General features: G+C 46.7%; 1 protein-coding gene across 1 annotated transcript in view; it reads right to left on the reverse strand.

The window, feature by feature from the left end:
- The window catches only part of LOC124265165 (SPARC-related modular calcium-binding protein 1-like), a gene marked incomplete at its 5' end in the record, with an annotated part of 63,521 nt that extends 47,547 nt beyond the window's left edge, over positions 1 to 15,974 (reverse strand). Inside the window, 2 exons of the mRNA XM_046699954.1 lie at positions 1,856 to 2,101; positions 15,770 to 15,974. Coding sequence (XP_046555910.1) covers positions 1,856 to 2,101; positions 15,770 to 15,974 — 451 coding nt within the window. The remainder of the gene's footprint in view (positions 1 to 1,855; positions 2,102 to 15,769) is intronic.
- Between the last annotated feature and the right edge of the window lie 4,064 nt (positions 15,975 to 20,038).

Consider the following 20,038-nt stretch of genomic DNA (forward strand, 5'->3'; position numbering starts at 1 on the left):
ATTGGTTGTGTACTCCCCAGGAAATGGTGTATTGAAACAGTTATAATACTGTCTATTGGTTGTGTACTCCCAGGGAAATGGTGTATTGAAACAGTTATAATACTGTCTATTGGTTGTGTACTCCCCAGGAAATGGTGTATTGAAACAGTTATAATACTGTCTATTGGTTGTGTATTCCCCAGGAAATGGTGTATTGAAACAGTTATAATACTGTCTATTGGTTGTGTACTCCCAGGAAATGGTGTATTGAAACAGTTATAATACTGTCTATTGGTTGTGTACTCCCCAGGAAATGGTGTATTGAAACAGTTATAATACTGTCTATTGGTTGTGTACTCCCAGGAAATGGTGTATTGAAACAGTTATAATACTGTCTATTGGTTGTGTACTCCCAGGAAATGGTGTATTGAAACAGTTATAATACTGTCTATTGGTTGTGTACTCCCCAGGGAAATGGTGTATTGAAACAGTTATAATACTGTCTATTGGTTGTGTACTCCCCAGGGAAATGGTGTATTGAAACAGTTATAATACTGTCTATTGGTTGTGTACTCCCCAGGGAAATGGTGTATTGAAACAGTTATAATACTGTCTAAGGGTTGTGTACTCCCCAGGGAAATGGTGTATTGAAACAGTTATAATACTGTCTATTGGTTGTGTACTCCCCAGGGAAATGGTGTATTGAAACAGTTATAATACTGTCTATTGGTTGTGTACTCCCCAGGGAAATGGTGTATTGAATGGTGTATTGAAAGTTATAATACTGTCTATTGGTTGTGTAATTCCCCAGGAAATGGTGTATTGAAACAGTTATAATACTGTCTATTGGTTGTGTACTCCCCAGGAAATGGTGTATTGAAACAGTTATAATACTGTCTATTGGTTGTGTACTCCCCAGGAAATGGTGTATTGAAACAGTTATAATCCCAGGAAACTGTCTAATACTGTCTATTGGTTGTGTGTACCCCAGGAAATGGTGTATTGAAACAGTTATAATACTGTCTATTGGTTGTGTACTCCCAGGAAATGGTGTATTGAAACAGTTATAATACTGTCTATTGGTTGTGTACTCCCCAGGAAATGGTGTATTGAAACAGTTATAATACTGTCTATTGGTTGTGTACTCCCCAGGAAATGGTGTATTGAAACAGTTATAATACTGTCTATTGGTTGTGTACTCCCCAGGAAATGGTGTATTGAAACAGTTATAATACTGTCTATTGGTTGTGTACTCCCCAGGAAATGGTGTATTGAAACAGTTATAATACTGTCTATTGGTTATGACTCTGTGTTAGGGGTTCTATACATTAAGTACGTTTTCATTTGATAACGTTTTATAACATCACGCTTTGGTTCTAAATGCAACTATTGTTTACGCAACTAATTGTAATAGTGCAAAATGATAGAGAAATTATGTTTCAGCTGATTTCGATGATGAAATAAACTGTCGGTATGAGCCGAGGCTCCAGATTTCTCCATGACAGACAGCTGTATCTGCATGTGAAATGTTTAGCGCCACTATGAACAGTAGTCCAGGTACATGAGGGCGGAAGTTATGCAGGTCTGAGACGTTCACCTCGTTGGCGACATTTACGAAGAGGGGTATGCTGCCGCCAAACCTAGACATATTATCTGGTCAAACCGGGATTCGAACCCTGATTCAGGCTTCTCTGGCATGCGCTAGTACACTTTGCACAGAGACGTCCTGCGTCTTAGTGTTGTACACCTGTGATCCCTTTTGAAAGACATATAACTGATAAATATATGTTCAGTATGTCGAATGACCGTAAACAAGGAAGAGAACGAACTGAAAGCGAAACAAGGCATGGTATCGGAATAATAAATCAGTGTTGACCTCGTCTACCTCTCCCACAACGAGGTCTGCGGTCTTTGACGGAAGTTCCCGGAATGTGGTGGCCATCCTTGGTGGTGCACCAGCAGTAGCCGGTGGCGTGACACTGGACTTCCGCGAAGGTGCCGTCAGCGCTGCAGTCGGGGACGAACACCACTGAATTGTCCCGTTTAGCTGACTCCATCGCCTGCGCGCGTTCCTCGGGGCATCTTCCCTGGTAGCTCCTGGCTCCTCCGCTCTCTGCACCGGCTGAATCAGAGAATAACATTGTCATATATTTCACTTCAGTGGAGAATAACATTGGATAGCTTTGATGATACAGGAAGAATGACAGGCCTGGTTGATACAAAAGGATGGATGGCCTAGATGATACAAAGGGATGGATGGCCTTGTGATACAAGAGGATTGATGGGCCTTAATGAAACAAGGGGATGAATGGCCTTGTCATAAAGGAGGATTGATGGGCCCTAATGGAACAAGGGGATGGATGCCTTGATGATACAGAAGTGATGTGCCTTAAGGAAACAAGGGGACGGACGGCCTTGGTGATACAGGAGGATTGATGAGCCTTAATGAAACAAGGGGATGAATGGCCTTGTGATACAGGAGGATTGATGGGCCTTAATGAAACAAGGGGATGGATGGCCTTGTGATACAGGAGGATTGATGAGCCTTAATGAAACAAGGGATGGATGGCCTTGTGATACAGAAGGATTGATGGGCCTTAATGAAACAAGGGGAGTGATGGCCTTGTCATACAGGAGGAGTGATGGGCCTTTATGAAACAAGGGGAGTGATGGCCTTGTGATACAGGGCGATTGATGGGCCTTAAGGAAACAAGGGGATGAATGGCCTTGTGATACAGGAGGATTTATGAGCCTTAATGGAACAAGGGGATGGATGCCTTGATGATACAGGAGGATTGATGGGCCTTAATGAAACAAGGGGACGAATGGCCTTGATGATACATACATAAGGTTTCATGTGACCTCTAAGACTGATGACAAGGATTGAAGGAAGGGTAATAAAGTACAACAGTGCTGATTAACTCTCGCAATGCTGATTACAGAAAAACTAATGCACCGGGTGATTAATGTGACTGGGAAGGTGATACACGAAGACAGACGTAATCCCACGTACTGGGCTGCCGTGTCTGGAAGTATGGAATGTCGGATAACATTTCAATCATCAAGGTGTCAAGATTACCCTCTAACATTGATACTGGTAGATTTGCAGGTGTGTAGGAGGGGGGAGGGGGAGAAGGAGGGGGTGGCCTGGGGGCAGAGCACGGAATGATGTTATCAGGGTGAAGAGAGGTATTGTGGAGGGGTAAACGATCACGAATAGGGAAAGCCTGTATGAAAGTGGCTCGATGGTGGTATATTAATGGAGGCTGAAAACAGATGGGTCTAATGGTGGTGTATTAATAAGAGGGTGTGTGTACACATATGGGTTTAATGGTGTTGTACCAATGAGAGGCTGGGTGTATACTGGTGGGTTTAATGATGGTGTATTAATGGGGGACTGTTTCAGTGCAGCACCGACAAGAAGCGCTTTAGACACCGACAACACCTGTTTCAGCAGAGCACCGACTAGATGTGCTTTAGACACAGACAACACCTGTTTTAGCAGAGCACCGACTAGATGTGCTTTAGACACAGACAACACCTGTTTCAGCAGAGCACCGACTAGATGTGCTTTAGACACAGACAACACCTGTTTCAGCAGAGCACCGACTAGATGTGCTTTAGACACAGACAACACCTGTTTCAGCAGAGCACCGACTAGATGTGCTTTAGACACAGACAACACCTGTTTCAGCAGAGCACCGCCCAGATGTGCTTTAAATACCGACAACAGCTGTTTCAGCAGAGCACCCACTAGATGTGCTTTAAACACAGACAACACCTGTTTCAGTGCAGCACCGACTGGATGTCCTTTAGACACCGACAACACTTGTTTCAGTGCAGCACCGACTGGATGTCCTTTAGACACCGACAACACTTGTTTCAGTGCAGCTCCTACTGCAAAAAGGCAAAGTAAAAGCAATTGATGTATTTCACTTATTGCATGACCCAGTTTAAACAGGCGATTCCCCACACAGACAGGTAGCACTGTAAAATACAATTCTGCAAATTGTTACGGCGAGTTCCGAGTGCTCCATGTATCATTTAGCCACAGGTGGGGGGAGTCGAAGGGAAGGCTTATAGCACTCAGTGTCACGATATATCGTATTTAGATGTGACAAGGTAGACACACCTGTGACAGGCTTTAGATAGCGTGATATATATATCTCTCTAAATGTGTATATCACTGGAACTCACAAGCGCTGCCTCTCATCCCATCTCACCTTCCAAATATCTCACAAACACCCCATCTCATTACGCACCCAGCTCTCACTTTGCTGACCCATGTGACGCGAAATGCTTCTTGGCCCACTCCTACTCTTCTTCCCCATGTGACGAGCACCGCTTCTTGGCCCACTCCTACTCTTCTGCCCCACGTGACGAGCACCGCTTCTTGGCCCACTCCTACTCTTCTGCCCCATGTGACGAGCACTGCTTCTTGGCCCACTCCTACTCTTCTGCCCCATGTGACGAGCACTGCTTCTTGGCCCGTTACAACTCTTCTGCCCCGTGTGACGAGCACTGCTTCTTGGCCCACTCCCACTCTTCTGCCCCGTGTGACGAGCACTGCTTCTTGGCCCACTCCTACTCTTCTGCCCCATGTGACGAGCACTGCTTCTTGGCCCACTCCTACTCTTCTGACCCATGTGACGAGCACTGCTTCTTGGCCCACTCTCACTCTTCTTCTGCCCCATGTGACGAGCACTGCTTCTTGGCCCACTCCTACTCTGCTTCTGGCCCATGTGACGAGCACTGCTTCTTGGCCCACTCCCACACTTCTGCCCCACGTGACGAGCACTGCTTCTTGGCCCATGACGAGCACTCCTACTCCTACTCTTCTGCCCCATGTGACGAGCACTGCTCCTTGGCCCACTGTCACTCTTCTGCCCCATGTGACGAGCACTGTCACTTCTTGGCCCATGTGACTAGCTCTACCTACTGACCCATGTGGCCTACCGAGCACTGCTTCTTGCCCCCCACTACCTACCTACTCTTTTGCCCCATGTGACGAGCACTGCTTCTTGGCCCACTCCCACTCTTCTGCCCCATGTGACGAGCACTGCTTCTTGGCCACTCTTCTGCCCCTCTCTACTCTTCTGGCCCATGTGACGAGCACTACCTCTTGTCCCACTGTCACTCTTCTGCCCCATGTGACGAGCACTACCTACTGTCCCACTGTCACTCTTCTGCCCCATGTGACGAGCACTACCTACTGTCCCACTGTCACTCTTCTGCCCCATGTGACGAGCACTACTTCTTGGCCCACTCCCACTCTTCTGCCCCATGTGACGAGCACTACTGCTTCTGGCCCACTGTCAATCTTCGCCCGGCCGGAATCTAACCTCATGTCTCTACATACGCCTGTGTACGTACGAGGACGTGTGTTATGTGACCGTGCAGGCTTGAGACTGGCTAGTATAACTGCGTGTGTGCATGGTGGGGAATATGTATGTGTGCATGGTGGGGAGGTACACTGGTAGAGTAGGACTTGAGGGAGGTACACAGGTAGAGTAGGGTTTTGAGGGAGGTACACAGGTAGAGTAAGACGTGGTGGAGGTACACAGGTAGAGTAGGACTTGAAGGGGGTACACAGGTAGAGTAGGACTTGGTGGAGGTACACAGGTAGAGTGGGACTTGGAAGGAGGTACACAGGTAGAGGACTTGGTGGAGGTACACAGGTAGAGTAGGACTTGGTGGAGGTACACAGGTAGAGTAGGACTTGAAGGAGGTACACAGGTAGAGTAGGACTTGGTGGAGGTACACAGGTAGAGTAGGACTTGGTGGAGGAACACAGGTAGAGTGGGACTTGAAGGAGGTACACAGGTAGAGTAGGACTTGGTGGAGGTACACAGGTAGAGTAGGACTTGGTGGAGGTACACAGGTAGAGTAGGACTTGGTGGGAGGAACACAGGTAGAGTGGGACTTGAGGAAGGTACACAGGTAGAGTAGGACTTGGTGGAGGTACACAGGTAGAGTAGGACTTGAGGGAGGTACAGAGGTAGAGTAGGACCTGGGGAGGTACACACATGTAGAGTAGGGACCTGAGGGAGGTACACAGGTAGAGTAGGACTTGGTGGAGGTACACAGGTAGAGTAGGACTTGGTGGAGGTACACAGGTAGAGTAGGACTTGGTGGAGGAACACAGGTAGAGTGGGACTTGGTGGAGGAACACAGGTAGAGTAGGACTTGGTGGAGGAACACAGGTAGAGTGGGACTTGGTGGAGGTACACAGGTAGAGTAGGACTTGGTGGAGGAACACAGGTAGAGTGGGACTTGAGGAAGGTACACAGGTAGAGTAGGACTTGGTGGAGGTACACAGGTAGAGTAGCACTTGAAGGAGGTACACAGGTAGAGTAGGACTTGGTGGAGGAACACAGGTAGAGTGGGACTTGAGGAAGGTACACAGGTAGAGTAGGACTTGGTGGAGGTACACAGGTAGAGTAGGACTTGAGGGAGGTACACAGGTAGAGTAGGACCTGAGGGAGGTACACATGTAGAGTAGGACCTGAGGGAGGTACACAGGTAGAGTAGGACCTGAGGGAGGTACACAGGTAGAGTAGGACTTGGTGGAGGTACACAAGTAGAGTAGGACTTCATGAAGGTACAGAGGTAGAGTGGGACTTGAGGGAGGTACACAGGTAGAGTAGGACCTGAGGGAGGTACACAGGTAGAGTAGGACCTGAGGGAGGTACACAGGTAGAGTAGGACTTGGTGGAGGTACACAAGTAGAGTAGGACTTCATGAAGGTACAGAGGTAGAGTGGGACTTGAGGGAGGTACACAGGTAGAGTAGGACCTGAGGGAGGTACACAGGTAGAGTAGGACCTGAGGGAGGTACACAGGTAGAGTAGGACCTGAGGGAGGTACACAGGTAGAGTAGGACTTGGTGGAGGTACACAAGTAGAGTAGGACTTCATGAAGGTACAGAGGTAGAGTGGGACTTGAGGGAGGCACACAGGTAGGACCTGGAGGAGGACACAGGTAGAGTAGGAGGGGGGTACACAGGTAGAGTAGGACTTGGTGGAAGTACACAGGTAGAGTAGGACTTGGTGGAGGAACACAGGTAGAGTGGGACTTGAGGAAGGTACACAGGTAGAGTAGGACTTGGTGGAAGAACACAGGTAGAGTAGGACTTGAGGAAGGTACATAGGAAGAGTAGGACTTGGTGGAGGAACACAGGTAGAGTGGGACTTGAGGAAGGTACACAGGTAGAGTAGGACTTGGTGGAGGTACACAGGTAGAGTAGGACTTCATGGAGGTACACAGGTAGAGTGGGACTTGAGGGAGGTACACAGGTAGAGTAGGACTTGGTGGAGGTACACAGGTAGAGTAGGACTTGAGGAAGGTACTGAGGTAGTGTAGGACTTGAGGAAGGTACACAGGTAGATTAGGACTTGAGGCAATCACCCTACAATCTCCATACTTAGTGTGTATCAAGAAGTATATACCCTTTAGTTACCGTGTTTGGTGTATATCAAGCAGTGTATACACTTTAGTCTCCACACCTGGTGTATATCAAGCAGTGTATACACTTTAGTCTCCACACCTGGTGCATATCAAGCAGTGTATACACTTCAGTCTCCACACCTGGTGTATATCAAGCAGTGTATACACTTCAGTCTCCACATCTGGTGTATATCAAGCAGTGTATACACTTTAGTCTCCACACCTGGTGTATATCAAGCAGTGTATACACTTCAGTCTCGACACCTGGTGTATATCAAGCAGTGTATACACTTCTGTCTCGACACCTGGTGCATATCAAGCAGTGTATACACTTTAGTCTCCACACCTGGTGTATATCAAGCAGTGTATGCACTTTAGTCTCCACACCTGGTGTATATCAAGCATAATCTGACTGGAGTTCAAGAAGCTGGTGAGTAACAATAAAGTCAGGGTACTTTATGGTTGACAACTGTATTGTACGATGGGGCGTTTCGTTATAATCTGTTATGACGCTGCCAATCAAGAGTGACAGCACAGACGTATATTCATTAGAAAAAGGATTAACTAAAACAAGTTAAAAGTTTGCATGAAATGGATTAACAACGCTAATGGGTATTTGCGATTAAAGCAGAAAGATCTGTAGAGAGGCAAATGTGCGAGAAGGGGTATATCTTCAATGTTTTACTTATCAAGATGGACATCAAGTGTATATCAAGAAATATACCCTTCAATCTCTACACCTGATGTGTCAAGCACTATAAACCCTTCATTCTCCACACGTGGTATGTGTCAAGCAAGATGTACCCTTCAATCTTTACATCTGGTATGTGTCAAGCACTATATACCCTGCAATCTCCACAAATTATGTGTGCCAAGCACTATTTACTCTTCAATCTTCACACCTGATAAATGTTAAGCAATATATACCCTTCAATTTCGCACCTGAGATATGTCAAGCACTATATGCCCTTCAATCTGCCCACCTGATATGTGTCAAGCACTATATGCCCTTCAATCTCCACACCTGATATATGTTAAGGACTATATACCCTCCAATCTCCACACCTGATATATGTTAAGGATTAACTAAAACAAGTTAAAAGTTTGCGTGAAATGGATTAACAATGCTAATGGGTATTTGCGATTAAAGCAGAAATATCTGTAGAGAGGCAAATGTGCGAGAAGGGGTATAAACTATACAAAACTGATGATTCGGAGATGAGAGCGGGAGTGCTCTGTTGTTAAAACGAGTCATTGCAGGCTGATGGGGATGAGTGATCTTTGGTCTCTGTTGACTGAGGATTTGTGTTGATTGCTTCAGTGAATTAGATCTTTTTGTGAAATCTTCAATGTTTTACTTATCAAGATGGACATCAAGTGTATATCAAGAAATATACCCTTCAATCTCTACACCTGATGTGTCAAGCACTATAAACCCTTCATTCTCCACACGTGGTATGTGTCAAGCAAGATGTACCCTTCAATCTTTACATCTGGTACGTGTCAAGCACTATATACCCTTCAATTTCGCACCTGAGATATGTCAAGCACTATATGCCCTTCAATCTGCACACCTGATATGTGTCAAGCACTATATGCCCTTCAATCTCCACACGTGATATATGTTAAGCACTATATACCCTCCAATCTCCACACCTGATATATGTTAAGCACTATATACCCTTCAATCTCCACACCTGACATGTGTCAAACGGTATATAACATTCAATCTCTACACGTGATATTTTCCGAGCAGTATATACCCTTCGATCTCCACACATAGTATGTGTCGAGCAGTGTGTACCCTTCAATCTCGACACCTGGTATGTGTCAAGCTATATATACCCTTCAATCTCCACAAATAACATGTGTCTAGCAGTATATACCCTTCCATGTTTGCACTTGGTTCAAGTCGAGTTCTGTTTATCCTTTAATGTCTGGACTTAGTTTATGGTGAGCTGTGTATACCCTCCAATGGATGCACTTAGCAGTGTATACCCTCCAATGGTTGCACTTAGCAGTGTATATCCTCCAATGGTTGCACTTAGCATTGTATACCATTCAATGTTTCCGCTTTGTTTACGTTGAGCTTTGCTGTTTGCTACGTTAATCCAGAGATCCTCACACCACGTCAATGTCGAGCTGTGTATAATCTTCAGTCTTCACCTGGACTGGCTGTACTGCTACGTTAATCCAGAGATCCTCACACCACGTCCATGGCGAGCTGTGTATAATCTTCAGTCTTCACCTGGACTGGCTGTACTGCTACGTTAATCCAGAGATCCTCACACCACGTCAATGTCGAGCTGTGTATAATCTTCAGTCTTCACCTGGACTGGCTGTACTGCTACGTTAATCCAGAGATCCTCACACCACGTCAATGTCGAGCTGTGTATAATCTTCAGTCTTCACCTGGACTGGCTGTACTGCTACGTTAATCCAGAGATCCTCACACCACGTCAATGTCGAGCTGTCTATAATCTTCAGTCTTCACCTGGACTGGCTGTACTGCTACGTTAATCCAGAGATCCTCACACCACGTCAATGTCGAGCTGTATATAATCTTCAGTCTTCACCTGGACTCGCTGTACTGCTACGTTAATCCAGAGATCCTCACACCACGTCCATGTCGAGCTGTGTACAATCTTCAGTCTTCACCTGGACTGGCTGTACTGCTACGTTAATCCAGAGATCCTCACACCACGTCAATGTCGAGCTGTGTATAATCTTCAGTCTTCACCTGGACTGGCTGTACTGCTACGTTAATCCAGAGATCCTCACACCACGTCAATGTCGAGCTGTGTATAATCTTCAGTCTTCACCTGGACTGGCTGTACTGCTACGTTAATCCAGAGATCCTCACACCACGTCAATGTCGAGCTGTGTATAATCTTCAGTCTTCACCTGGACTGGCTGTACTGCTACGTTAATCCAGAGATCCTCACACCACGTCAATGTCGAGCTGTGTATAATCTTCAGTCTTCACCTGGACTGGCTGTACTGCTACGTTAATCCAGAGATCCTCACACCACGTCAATGTCGAGCTGTGTATAATCTTCAGTCTTCACCTGGACTGGCTGTACTGCTACGTTAATCCAGAGATCCTCACACCACGTCCATGGCGAGCTGTGTATAATCTTCAGTCTTCACCTGGACTGGCTGTACTGCTACGTTAATCCAGAGATCCTCACACCACGTCCATGTCGAGCTGTGTATGTTCTGAATACTCCACTACATGTGCGTATCGACACGTGACAGGTTCTAGAGATCAGCGAGCGAGGGACAACTAGAAGGCGACAAGCAGTGTTTACCCCCTAACCCTCCAGGTGTCGCCACTCTCCTCCTGGCTTTGTTGAGTCAGGTGAACAGGCTGTTATCACCGCCACTGACAGTCTTCGACCAAGTAGCGAAGGATGTAAGCAAAGATAGCACTTTAATCGGGTTTGGTTCAGTGTGTTTGTACAAGGGTTTGGAGGCGCGATACAAGGCAACAGAGTGACATTAGCTGGGAGTCTTCACAGGTACGGAGCAATGGTCTGATTGTAACCAAAGCTCCAGACTAGAGTTGCGAGCAGTAAGGGGGGTGATGTCAGCCTCGCTTTATCCATAATATAGGGCCTGCGTACATACAGCATATGGGTATAATCACTGACAAACTTCAAGTAGGCGATTAACAGGATAACTAAATTTCCTGTATTACCCACTTTGACGAGGGTAAAGTTTTAAGCAGCAAGTGTCGTTCCGATAAGCATGGCGAAGTTATCTGATCTACGTAAAGCCCAAGGAGAATTAGCAATCAGGAGGAAGATATGCTACCGTGCCAGGGATGTGGGGAGTCCATCTGTCGACTGAACACAGGTGGCGAACACGTGGCCCAGCTACTGATCTCATAATTATAATTATTTGTTATGTTTGCTGTTCGAATTGGCTGGGGTCGTACGTGACATGATCCATATCAAACAAAACAATCACACACTCACGATTAACTTACCTCGCCCGGCCCGCAATCTAACCTCATGTCTCTACATACGCCTGTGTACGTACGAGGACGTGTGTTTTGTGAATGTGCAGGCTTGAGACTGGCAAGTTAACTGCCACCATACCTTGTTGCACATAAATTACACTCAGTTGAGCACCAGATACAACACACGAGTCGGGGTGTTAGCAACAGGTGTCTCCACACTGGGAGAACTGCCCTCACGTCACCTCACAGACTTCCGTTGAGCCGAAAACACACCTCGGTTAAACTAACCTTGACTTGGATGATAATCATGAAGCACGACGTAGTGGACACTTGGGTTCCAGGGCCCCGTTTCACAAAGCTATCGTAGCGCTACGACTGTCGTAAGTCTATGTTACAGTATAGCAGGTACGACAATCGTAGTGCTACGACTGTCGTAAGTCTATGTTACAGTATAGCAGGTACGACATTCGTAGCGCTACGACTGTCGTAAGTCTATGTTACAGTATAGCAGGTACGACAATCGTAGCGCTACGACTGTCGTAAGTCTATGTTACAGTATAGCAGGTACGACAATCGTAGCGCTACGACTGTCGTAAGTCTATGTTACAGTATAGCAGGTACGACAATCGTAGCGCTACGGTAGCTTTGTGAAACGGGTTCCTGGTGTTTCAAAGCAGTTCTGGTTATAAATGCGGGGTGACCTAAACAGGGTATGCTAAGGTAGAAACATTGAAGACATCCACCAGGTACTCAGCTGTAGCGAATACAGACAGGAAGACTGAGTCTATGATGGGAAACATATCTGTGTGCATGGTTGGGAACACATGTGTGTATAGTGGGGAATATATCGGCGTGCATGGTTGGGAACACATGTGTGTGTATGGTGGGGATTAGGGACTTGAGGGAGGTACACAGGTAGAGTAGGACTTGAGGAAGGTAGAGTAGGACTTCGTGGAGGTACACAGGTAGAGTAGGACATGAGGGAGGTACACAGGTAGAGTAGGACTTCGTGGAGGTACACAGGTAGAGCAGGACTTGAGGAAGGTAGACAGGTAGAATAGGACTTGAGGAAGGTACACAGGTAGAGTAGGACTTGAGGAAGGTACACAGGTAGAGCAGGACTTGAGGAAGGTACACAGGTAGAGAAGGACTTGGTGGAGGTACACAGGTAGAGTAGGACTTGGTGGAGGAACACAGGTAGAGTGGGACTTGAGGAAGGTACACAGGTAGAGTAGGACTTGGTGGAGGAACACAGGTAGAGTAGGACTTGAGGAAGGTACACAGGTAGAGTAGGACTTCGTGGAGGTACACAGGTAGAGCAGGACTTGAGGGAGGTACACAGGTAGAGTAGGACTTGGTGGAGGTACACAGGTAGAGTAGGACTTGGTGGAGGTACACAGGTAGAGTAGGACTTGAGGAAGGTACACAGGTAGAGCAGGACTTGAGGAAGGTACACAGGTAGAGTAGGACTTCGTGGAGGTAAACAGGTAGAGTAGGACTTGAGGAAGGTACACAGGTAGAGTAGGACTTGGTGGAGGTACACAGGTAGAGTAGGACTTGGTGGAGGTACACAGGTAGAGTAGGACTTGGTGGAGGTACACAGGTAGAGCAGGACTTGAGGAAGGTACACAGGTAGAGTAGGACTTCGTGGAGGTACACAGGTAGAGTAAGACTTGGTGGAGGTACAGAGGTAGAGTAGGACTTGGTGGAGGTACACAGGTAGAGTAGGACCTGAGGGAGGTACACAGGTAGAGTAGGACTTGAGGAAGGTACACAGGTAGAGTAGGACTTCGTGGAGGTACACAGGTAGAGTAGGACCTGAGGGAGGTACACAGGTAGAGCAGGACTTGAGGAAGGTACACAGGTAGAGTAGGACTTGGTGGAGGGACACAGGTAGAGTAGGACCTGAGGGAGGTACACAAGTAGAGTAGGACTTGGTGGAGGTAGACAGGTAGAGTAGGACTTGAGGAAGGTAGAGTAGGACTTGGTGGAGGTACACAGGTAGAGTAGGACCTGAGGGAGGTACACAGGTAGAGTAGGCGAGGTGGAGGTACACAGGTAGAGCAGGACTTGAGGAAGGTACACAGGTAGAGTAGGACTTCGTGGAGGTACACAGGTAGAGTACGACTTCGTGGAGGTACACAGGTAGAGTACGACTTCGTGGAGGTACACAGGTAGAGTACGACTTCGGGGAGGTACACAGGTAGAGTAGGACCTGGTGGAGGTACACAGGTAGAGTAGGACTTCGTGGAGGTTAACAGGTAGAGTAGGACTTGAGGAAGGTACACAGGTAGAGTAGGACTTCGTGGAGGTACACAGGTAGAGTAGGACCTGAGGGAGGTAGACAGATAGGGGAGTACCCCAGGGAGGTACACAGGTAGGGGAGTACCCCAGGGAGGTACACAGGAAGGGCATTACTGCAGGGAGGTACACAGGAAGGGCATTACTGCAGGGAGGTACACAGGAAGGGGATTACTGCAGGGAGGTAAACAGGTAGGGGATTACTGCAGGGAAGTACACAGGAAGGGCATTACTGCAGGGAGGTACACACAGGAAGGGCAGGGAGGTACACAGGAAGGGCATTACTGCAGGGAGGTACACAGGAAGGGGCATTACTGCAGGGAGGTACACAGGTAGGGGATTGCTGCAGGAAGGTACACAGGAAGGGGATTACTGCAGGGAGGTACACAGGAAGGGCATTACTGCAGGGAGGTACACAGGAAGGGATTACTGCAGGGAGGTACACAGGAAGGGATTACTGCAGGGAGGTACACAGGAAGGGGATTACTGCAGGGAGGTACACAGGTAGGGGAGTACTGCAGGGAGGTACACAGGTAGGGGATTACTGCAGGGAGGTACACAGGTAGGGGAGTACCCCAGGGAGGTACACAGGTAGGGGATTACTGCAGGGAGGTACACAGGTAGGGGAGTACCCCAGGGAGGTACACAGGTAGGGGATTACTGCAGGGAGGTACACAGGTAGGGGAGTACCCCAGGGAGGTACACAGGTAGGGGAGTACCCCAGGTAGGTACACAGGTAGGGGATTACTGCAGCGAGGTACACAGGTAGGGGAGTACCCCAGGGAGGTACACAGGTAGGGGAGTACCCCAGGGAGGTACACAGGTAGGGTAGTACTGCAGGGAGGTACACAGGTAGGGGAGTACCCCAGGGAGGTACACAGGTAGGGGAGTACTGCAGGGAGTACCCAGGTAGGTCTTGAGGGAGGACACGTTTCGGATTGAAGGAGATGAAGGATACGGTGTTCACTTCCAAACAAAATATGTTGATTGTACAGCTACTTTTAGTGAGGCACCAAGTCTCAGATGTCCCAGGTGTGACACGGTACTCCTCTAAAGTTGTACTGCTGAACATCATGTTCTATGTAATATTCTCATAAATATCCTTAGATTCGGCTGTGTAAGCATTGGAAGGTGTGTGCGCATTGGAAGGTGTGTGCATAAGGTCACGTAAAATATTTGTTTCGAGTAACTGTTGGGGTACAGAGACACTGAGTAATGGGACAAATTACATAGTGCGTCCTTAGATGATTGAGGCATAACAGACCGACTCCTACCATTCACGCCTGCATACCGACAGCAACAACATGCACATACACGCAGTGCTGTAGAGCTCACAGTGTGTCTACACGCAGGTGAGCCGCACGTGCAGGAACGTGTAGCACCCTCTAGCGGGAATAGAGACTGTAAGAGAGAGAGAGAGAGAGAGTGGAGAGCTCTTAACACTGGAATCTGGAGGGGACACCTGCACACCGTACAATAGAAGGCTGCCGGGGAAAGTTTGAACACCTGTGTAGTTATGTCACCTGTATGTGGCCGCCAGGCGAGGCAGTCCCGAACGCCAGGTACACGGGCCAGCGTGGAATGTTCACCTACAAAGTGTATTGTAAAAGTGTTTGACGAAGTGACTGAGGACTTGCAACGTCTACTTTTCAAATACTGTGTTGGTCTGTAGAACCTGCGGCCATGTTGGAATTTGGGTACAGGTGTGGGAGGGTGTGACGTGTTCTGTGCACATGTGCCTGCTTCAATAACGGACACTTACACACATAAGGAAGCACACGCACGCACACGCACACGCACACACACGCATACATACACGATATTCATTATAATCAGGTTATGTGTCTCATGATCTTGTATCTATGCCACTAACATCATTTGTGTAAAGAGAGAGAAGTCTATCCCCCGGTTGTTCCTTAGGCATCATTGTGAAGATGGAGAACTCTATTCCTTCGGGCACCATGAGGTGTAAAGAGAGAGGAAAATATTCCTTCGTCCCGTCCTACCCCCCTCACACAAACACCCACACCCGCACCCACATAGGATATCGGCTTTTGGTGAATTATGACAATACACTTACCGGAACAGTGTCCTTTTTTTCTGACCTTGACTCGTCTGCCGTCACACTTCTTTGCCTTTTTGAGTTCACACCTTGACAGGTAGGTTTTTCCGTCCGTTCCGCACACAGGGCGCGTGGCCACACTGCTACAGTCCCTTGCAGTTGGACGCCTTAGAGACCCTGAACAGACCCACAGAACATCCACGTCAGGACGATCAAGATCAAAATGGAGGAACACGTCAAGACCAAACAGGAGAAACGTGGATGTCAAGACAAATCAGGAACAGGAGAACAAAGGAAAGGAGGACCATGACGCATTGAAAGACAGGGAGAAAAACGTGAGGAACACAAGACAACAGGAACAGGAGGAAACGTGGAGACACAAACTGGACACAAACAGGAGGAATGGAGGAACAAGAACAAGGAGGAAAACAAAGATGAAACACAGGAGAAAATGGAGGAAACACAAGACACAGGAAATGGAGGAACACTGGAGGAAACGACAAGAACAAACAAGATGGAGGAGGACAAATGGAGGAACACACAGACAATGGAGAAACAACACACAATGGAGGAACAACAAGACACAGGAGGAAAATGGAGGACAAATGGAGGAACGTCACAACAGAGGACACAGGAGGAAACCAAGACAAGAAATGGAGGAACAAACACAAATGGAGGAAACAACCAAGAAACAGGAGGAAATGTGGAACAAGAAATGGAGAACATGGAGGAACAACAGACAGGAACACACACACAAGGAGGAAACGACACACACGACAGGAGAAAATGGAGGAACACACACGACACAAACAGGATAAAATGGAGGAACACAAGACAAGACATGACACAGAACACCAAGGAGGAACACAAGACACAAAGAATGTGGAGGAACACACATGAAACATAAATGGAGGAACATGGAAGAATGGAGGAACAAAGACAAGGAGGAAGACATGGAAGAATGGACAAGATGGAGGAATGACCAAGGAGGATGACAAGAAATGGAGGAAAAAGGAGAATGGACAGGACAGATGGAGGAACAACAAGACATGGAGGAACGAGGAAATGGAAACAGAAGAAATAAATGTGGAGGAACACCAACAAGACAGGAAATGGAGGAATAACAAGATGGAAATACAACGTGGAACGATAAACAAGATGGAGGAACACAAAGAAAATGGAGGAACACAAGATGGAAGAAAATGGAATGACCAACAAGACACAAACAGGAATGAAATGGAAACATGGTGGAGGAATGACACAAGACAAGATGAATAGGAAACATGGTAAAATGTGGAGGAACAATAAACAAGATGGAGGAAATATGAGAATGGAGGAAGAAACACAAGGAGGAATGGAACAAGACATGGTGGAGGAATATAAACAAGACATGGAATGGATAAATGGAGGAACAGGAAGGAAGATAAACAAGAATGGAAGATGGAATGGAGGAACACCAAGACACATGGAATAAGACAAAGGAATCACAACACAGGAAATAAAATGGAACAGGAATAATATGGAGGAATGACCAAGACACAAATGGAATGGACAAAAGATACAAGGATATGGAGGAACAAATGGAAGGAACAGATGGAGGAACACAGATGAAATGAGGAATGGAAAAATGGACATGGAGGAAATGAAATGGAGGAAATGGTAAATGTGGAGGAATTCCCAGGATGGACACAGAACATGGCTGTAAACAGGAATGGTGGAGGAATGAAACAGATGAAGGAAGGGGTAAATGTGGAGGAATGGATAAACAAGACATGGAACAGGTAAAATGGAGGTAAACAAGATGAGGAATGGAGGAACATGTCAAGACACAAACAGGGTAAAATGTGTGGAGGAACATGTCAAGATGGCTGTAAACAGGGTAAATGGAGGAACATGTCAAGAAATGCAAACAGGAGTAAATGTGATGGATGGATGAACGGAATGTGAAGAAACATTAAAACATGGAGGCAAATGAGGACAAGGAGGTCAAGATGGAAGGAAACAGGGTAAAATGGAGGAACATGTCAAGATGAAACTGTAAACAGGAGTAAATGTGGAAGAACACATAAGGAAGGCTGGCCAATGGTGGGATGGAACAGTGGATCAACAGCATGGAGGAATGGACTGGAACTGGAGGACATGGACAACCAAGCCAAGGAACTGGACCAAACAGGGGAGAAAATGTGAAAGATACATGTCAAGATGGCTGTAAACAGGAGAAAGAGGAACATGTCAAGATGGCTGTAAACAGGTGTAAATGTGTGGAGGAACATGTCAAGATGGCTGTAAACAGGAGTAAATGTGTGGAAGAACATGTCAAGATGGCTGTAAACAGGGGTAAATGTGTGGAGGAACATGTCAAGATGGCTGTAAACAGGGGTAAATGTGTGGAGGAACATGTCAAGATGGCTGTAAACAGGGGTAAATGTGTGATATGTGTGGTTTGTATGGTGAAATATGTGAAGCATGCTGTTTGTCAGTAGAATATGTGAAGTATGCTGTTTCTATGGAGAATATGTGAAGTATGCTGTTTCTATGGAGAATATGTGAAGCATGCTGTTTGTCAGTAGAATATGTGATGTATGCTTTATCTAGGGAAAATATGTGAAGTATGCTGTGTGTATGGAGAATATGTGAAAAATGTTGTATGAATGGAGAATATGTGAAGTATGCTGTATGTATTGGGAATATGTGAAGTAAGCTCAAGTTAAAAGATGAGCATCAGTGTGTGCGATGATTATATACCCTGCCTAGACCTATAGTCAAAAGTACGATTACTGTGGCTGAGAGGTGAATATTACCACCATTGTCTTTATTGCTGTAATGACTGCTCTTGTATTGTATTACCTCAAAATTTGTACTACTTCGTGAACTTAATTGACTTTGGAATACAAGACTTAGTGTTAACTATAGCATATTTCTTGTTTGTTGGTTGGTTTTACACACAGTTCTTTTACGGAACGATTTCCTGTTCACTATACTAAGCAGCAAATGAAACATCAGTTTGGAATTTTCCTTCCCAGAAACGGAAACTCTTTTAATGTTTTGATTGAATATTTATGACAACATCTCCAACTGAGCAAAGACATTCCTTCCAAGGAAATGGTCTCAAAAACGCAACCTGATCTCGGAGATGGTACGGTGTTATCCATGTTTTTCATGCAACTCTTGCTGCACGTGCTGTTCACAAGGATCAGCCCTATAAAATGCACCCCCAAACCTGGTGGAAACATTCACATTACAACGTCAGCAGGATGCCCCTTCTCACGACAGCTCAGAGGAACCAGGCGCTAGGAAGACTTGAAGCTGGCCACTCTGCACAAGCTTTTGCCAATCACTTTCAGGTCAATGTTCGGACCATCTACAGGCTGCAGCAACGTTTCCGGGCCACTAACACCAAAAATGATCGCCCCCGTACTGGCAGACCAAGGGGGACCACAAGACGACAAGACCGCCATGTTGTGCGACAGCATGTACAGAATCCCTTCATGCAGGCATCCGTAACAGCACGCCAGTACTGATACAGTACGCCGACGTCTTAACAGCGGGAACCTCCATTGCCATAGACCTTACCGTGGACCTATCCTCACCCCTCGTCATCGGCGTGAACGTCTACAGTTTGCCCTACAACACCAAAACTGGCGATACAGGCAATGGAGAACTGCATGATAAGTACCGCTTATTATGTCCATTTCTATAATGATTTGATTACAGTGCCTATCTCATTTTAAATTCGTATTGAAGTTTTTTTGCTGCTGAGTATATTTAGTTTCAACCTGGCAACAATCATGTTACAAGTACCACATTCTGTCAGTGTGCAACCAATGTGGCGAGCATCAAACCACATTCTGTCAGTGTGCACCCAATGTCGCGAGCATCAAACCACATTCTGTCAGTGTGCACCCAATGTCGCGAGCATCAAACCACATTCTGTCAGTGTGCACCCAATGTCGCGAGCATCAAACCACATTCTGTCAGTGTGCACCCAATGTCGCGAGCATCAAACCACATTCTGTCAGTGTGCACCCAATGTCGCGAGCATCAAACCACATTCTGTCAGTGTGCAACCAATGTCGCGAGTATCAAACCACATTCTGTCAGTGTGCAACCAATGTCGCGAGTATCAAACCACATTCTGTCAGTGTGCACCCAATGTCGCGAGCATCAAACCACATTCTGTCAGTGTGCAACCAATGTCGCGAGTATCAAACCACATTCTGTCAGTGTGCAACCAATGTCGCGAGTATCAAACCACATGTCGCAGTATCAAACCACATTCAAACCACA

This window comes from Haliotis rubra, unplaced genomic scaffold (assembly GCF_003918875.1).
Source record: "Haliotis rubra isolate DU_JTF1 unplaced genomic scaffold, ASM391887v1 Scf964, whole genome shotgun sequence".
NCBI lineage: Eukaryota > Metazoa > Mollusca > Gastropoda > Lepetellida > Haliotidae > Haliotis > Haliotis rubra.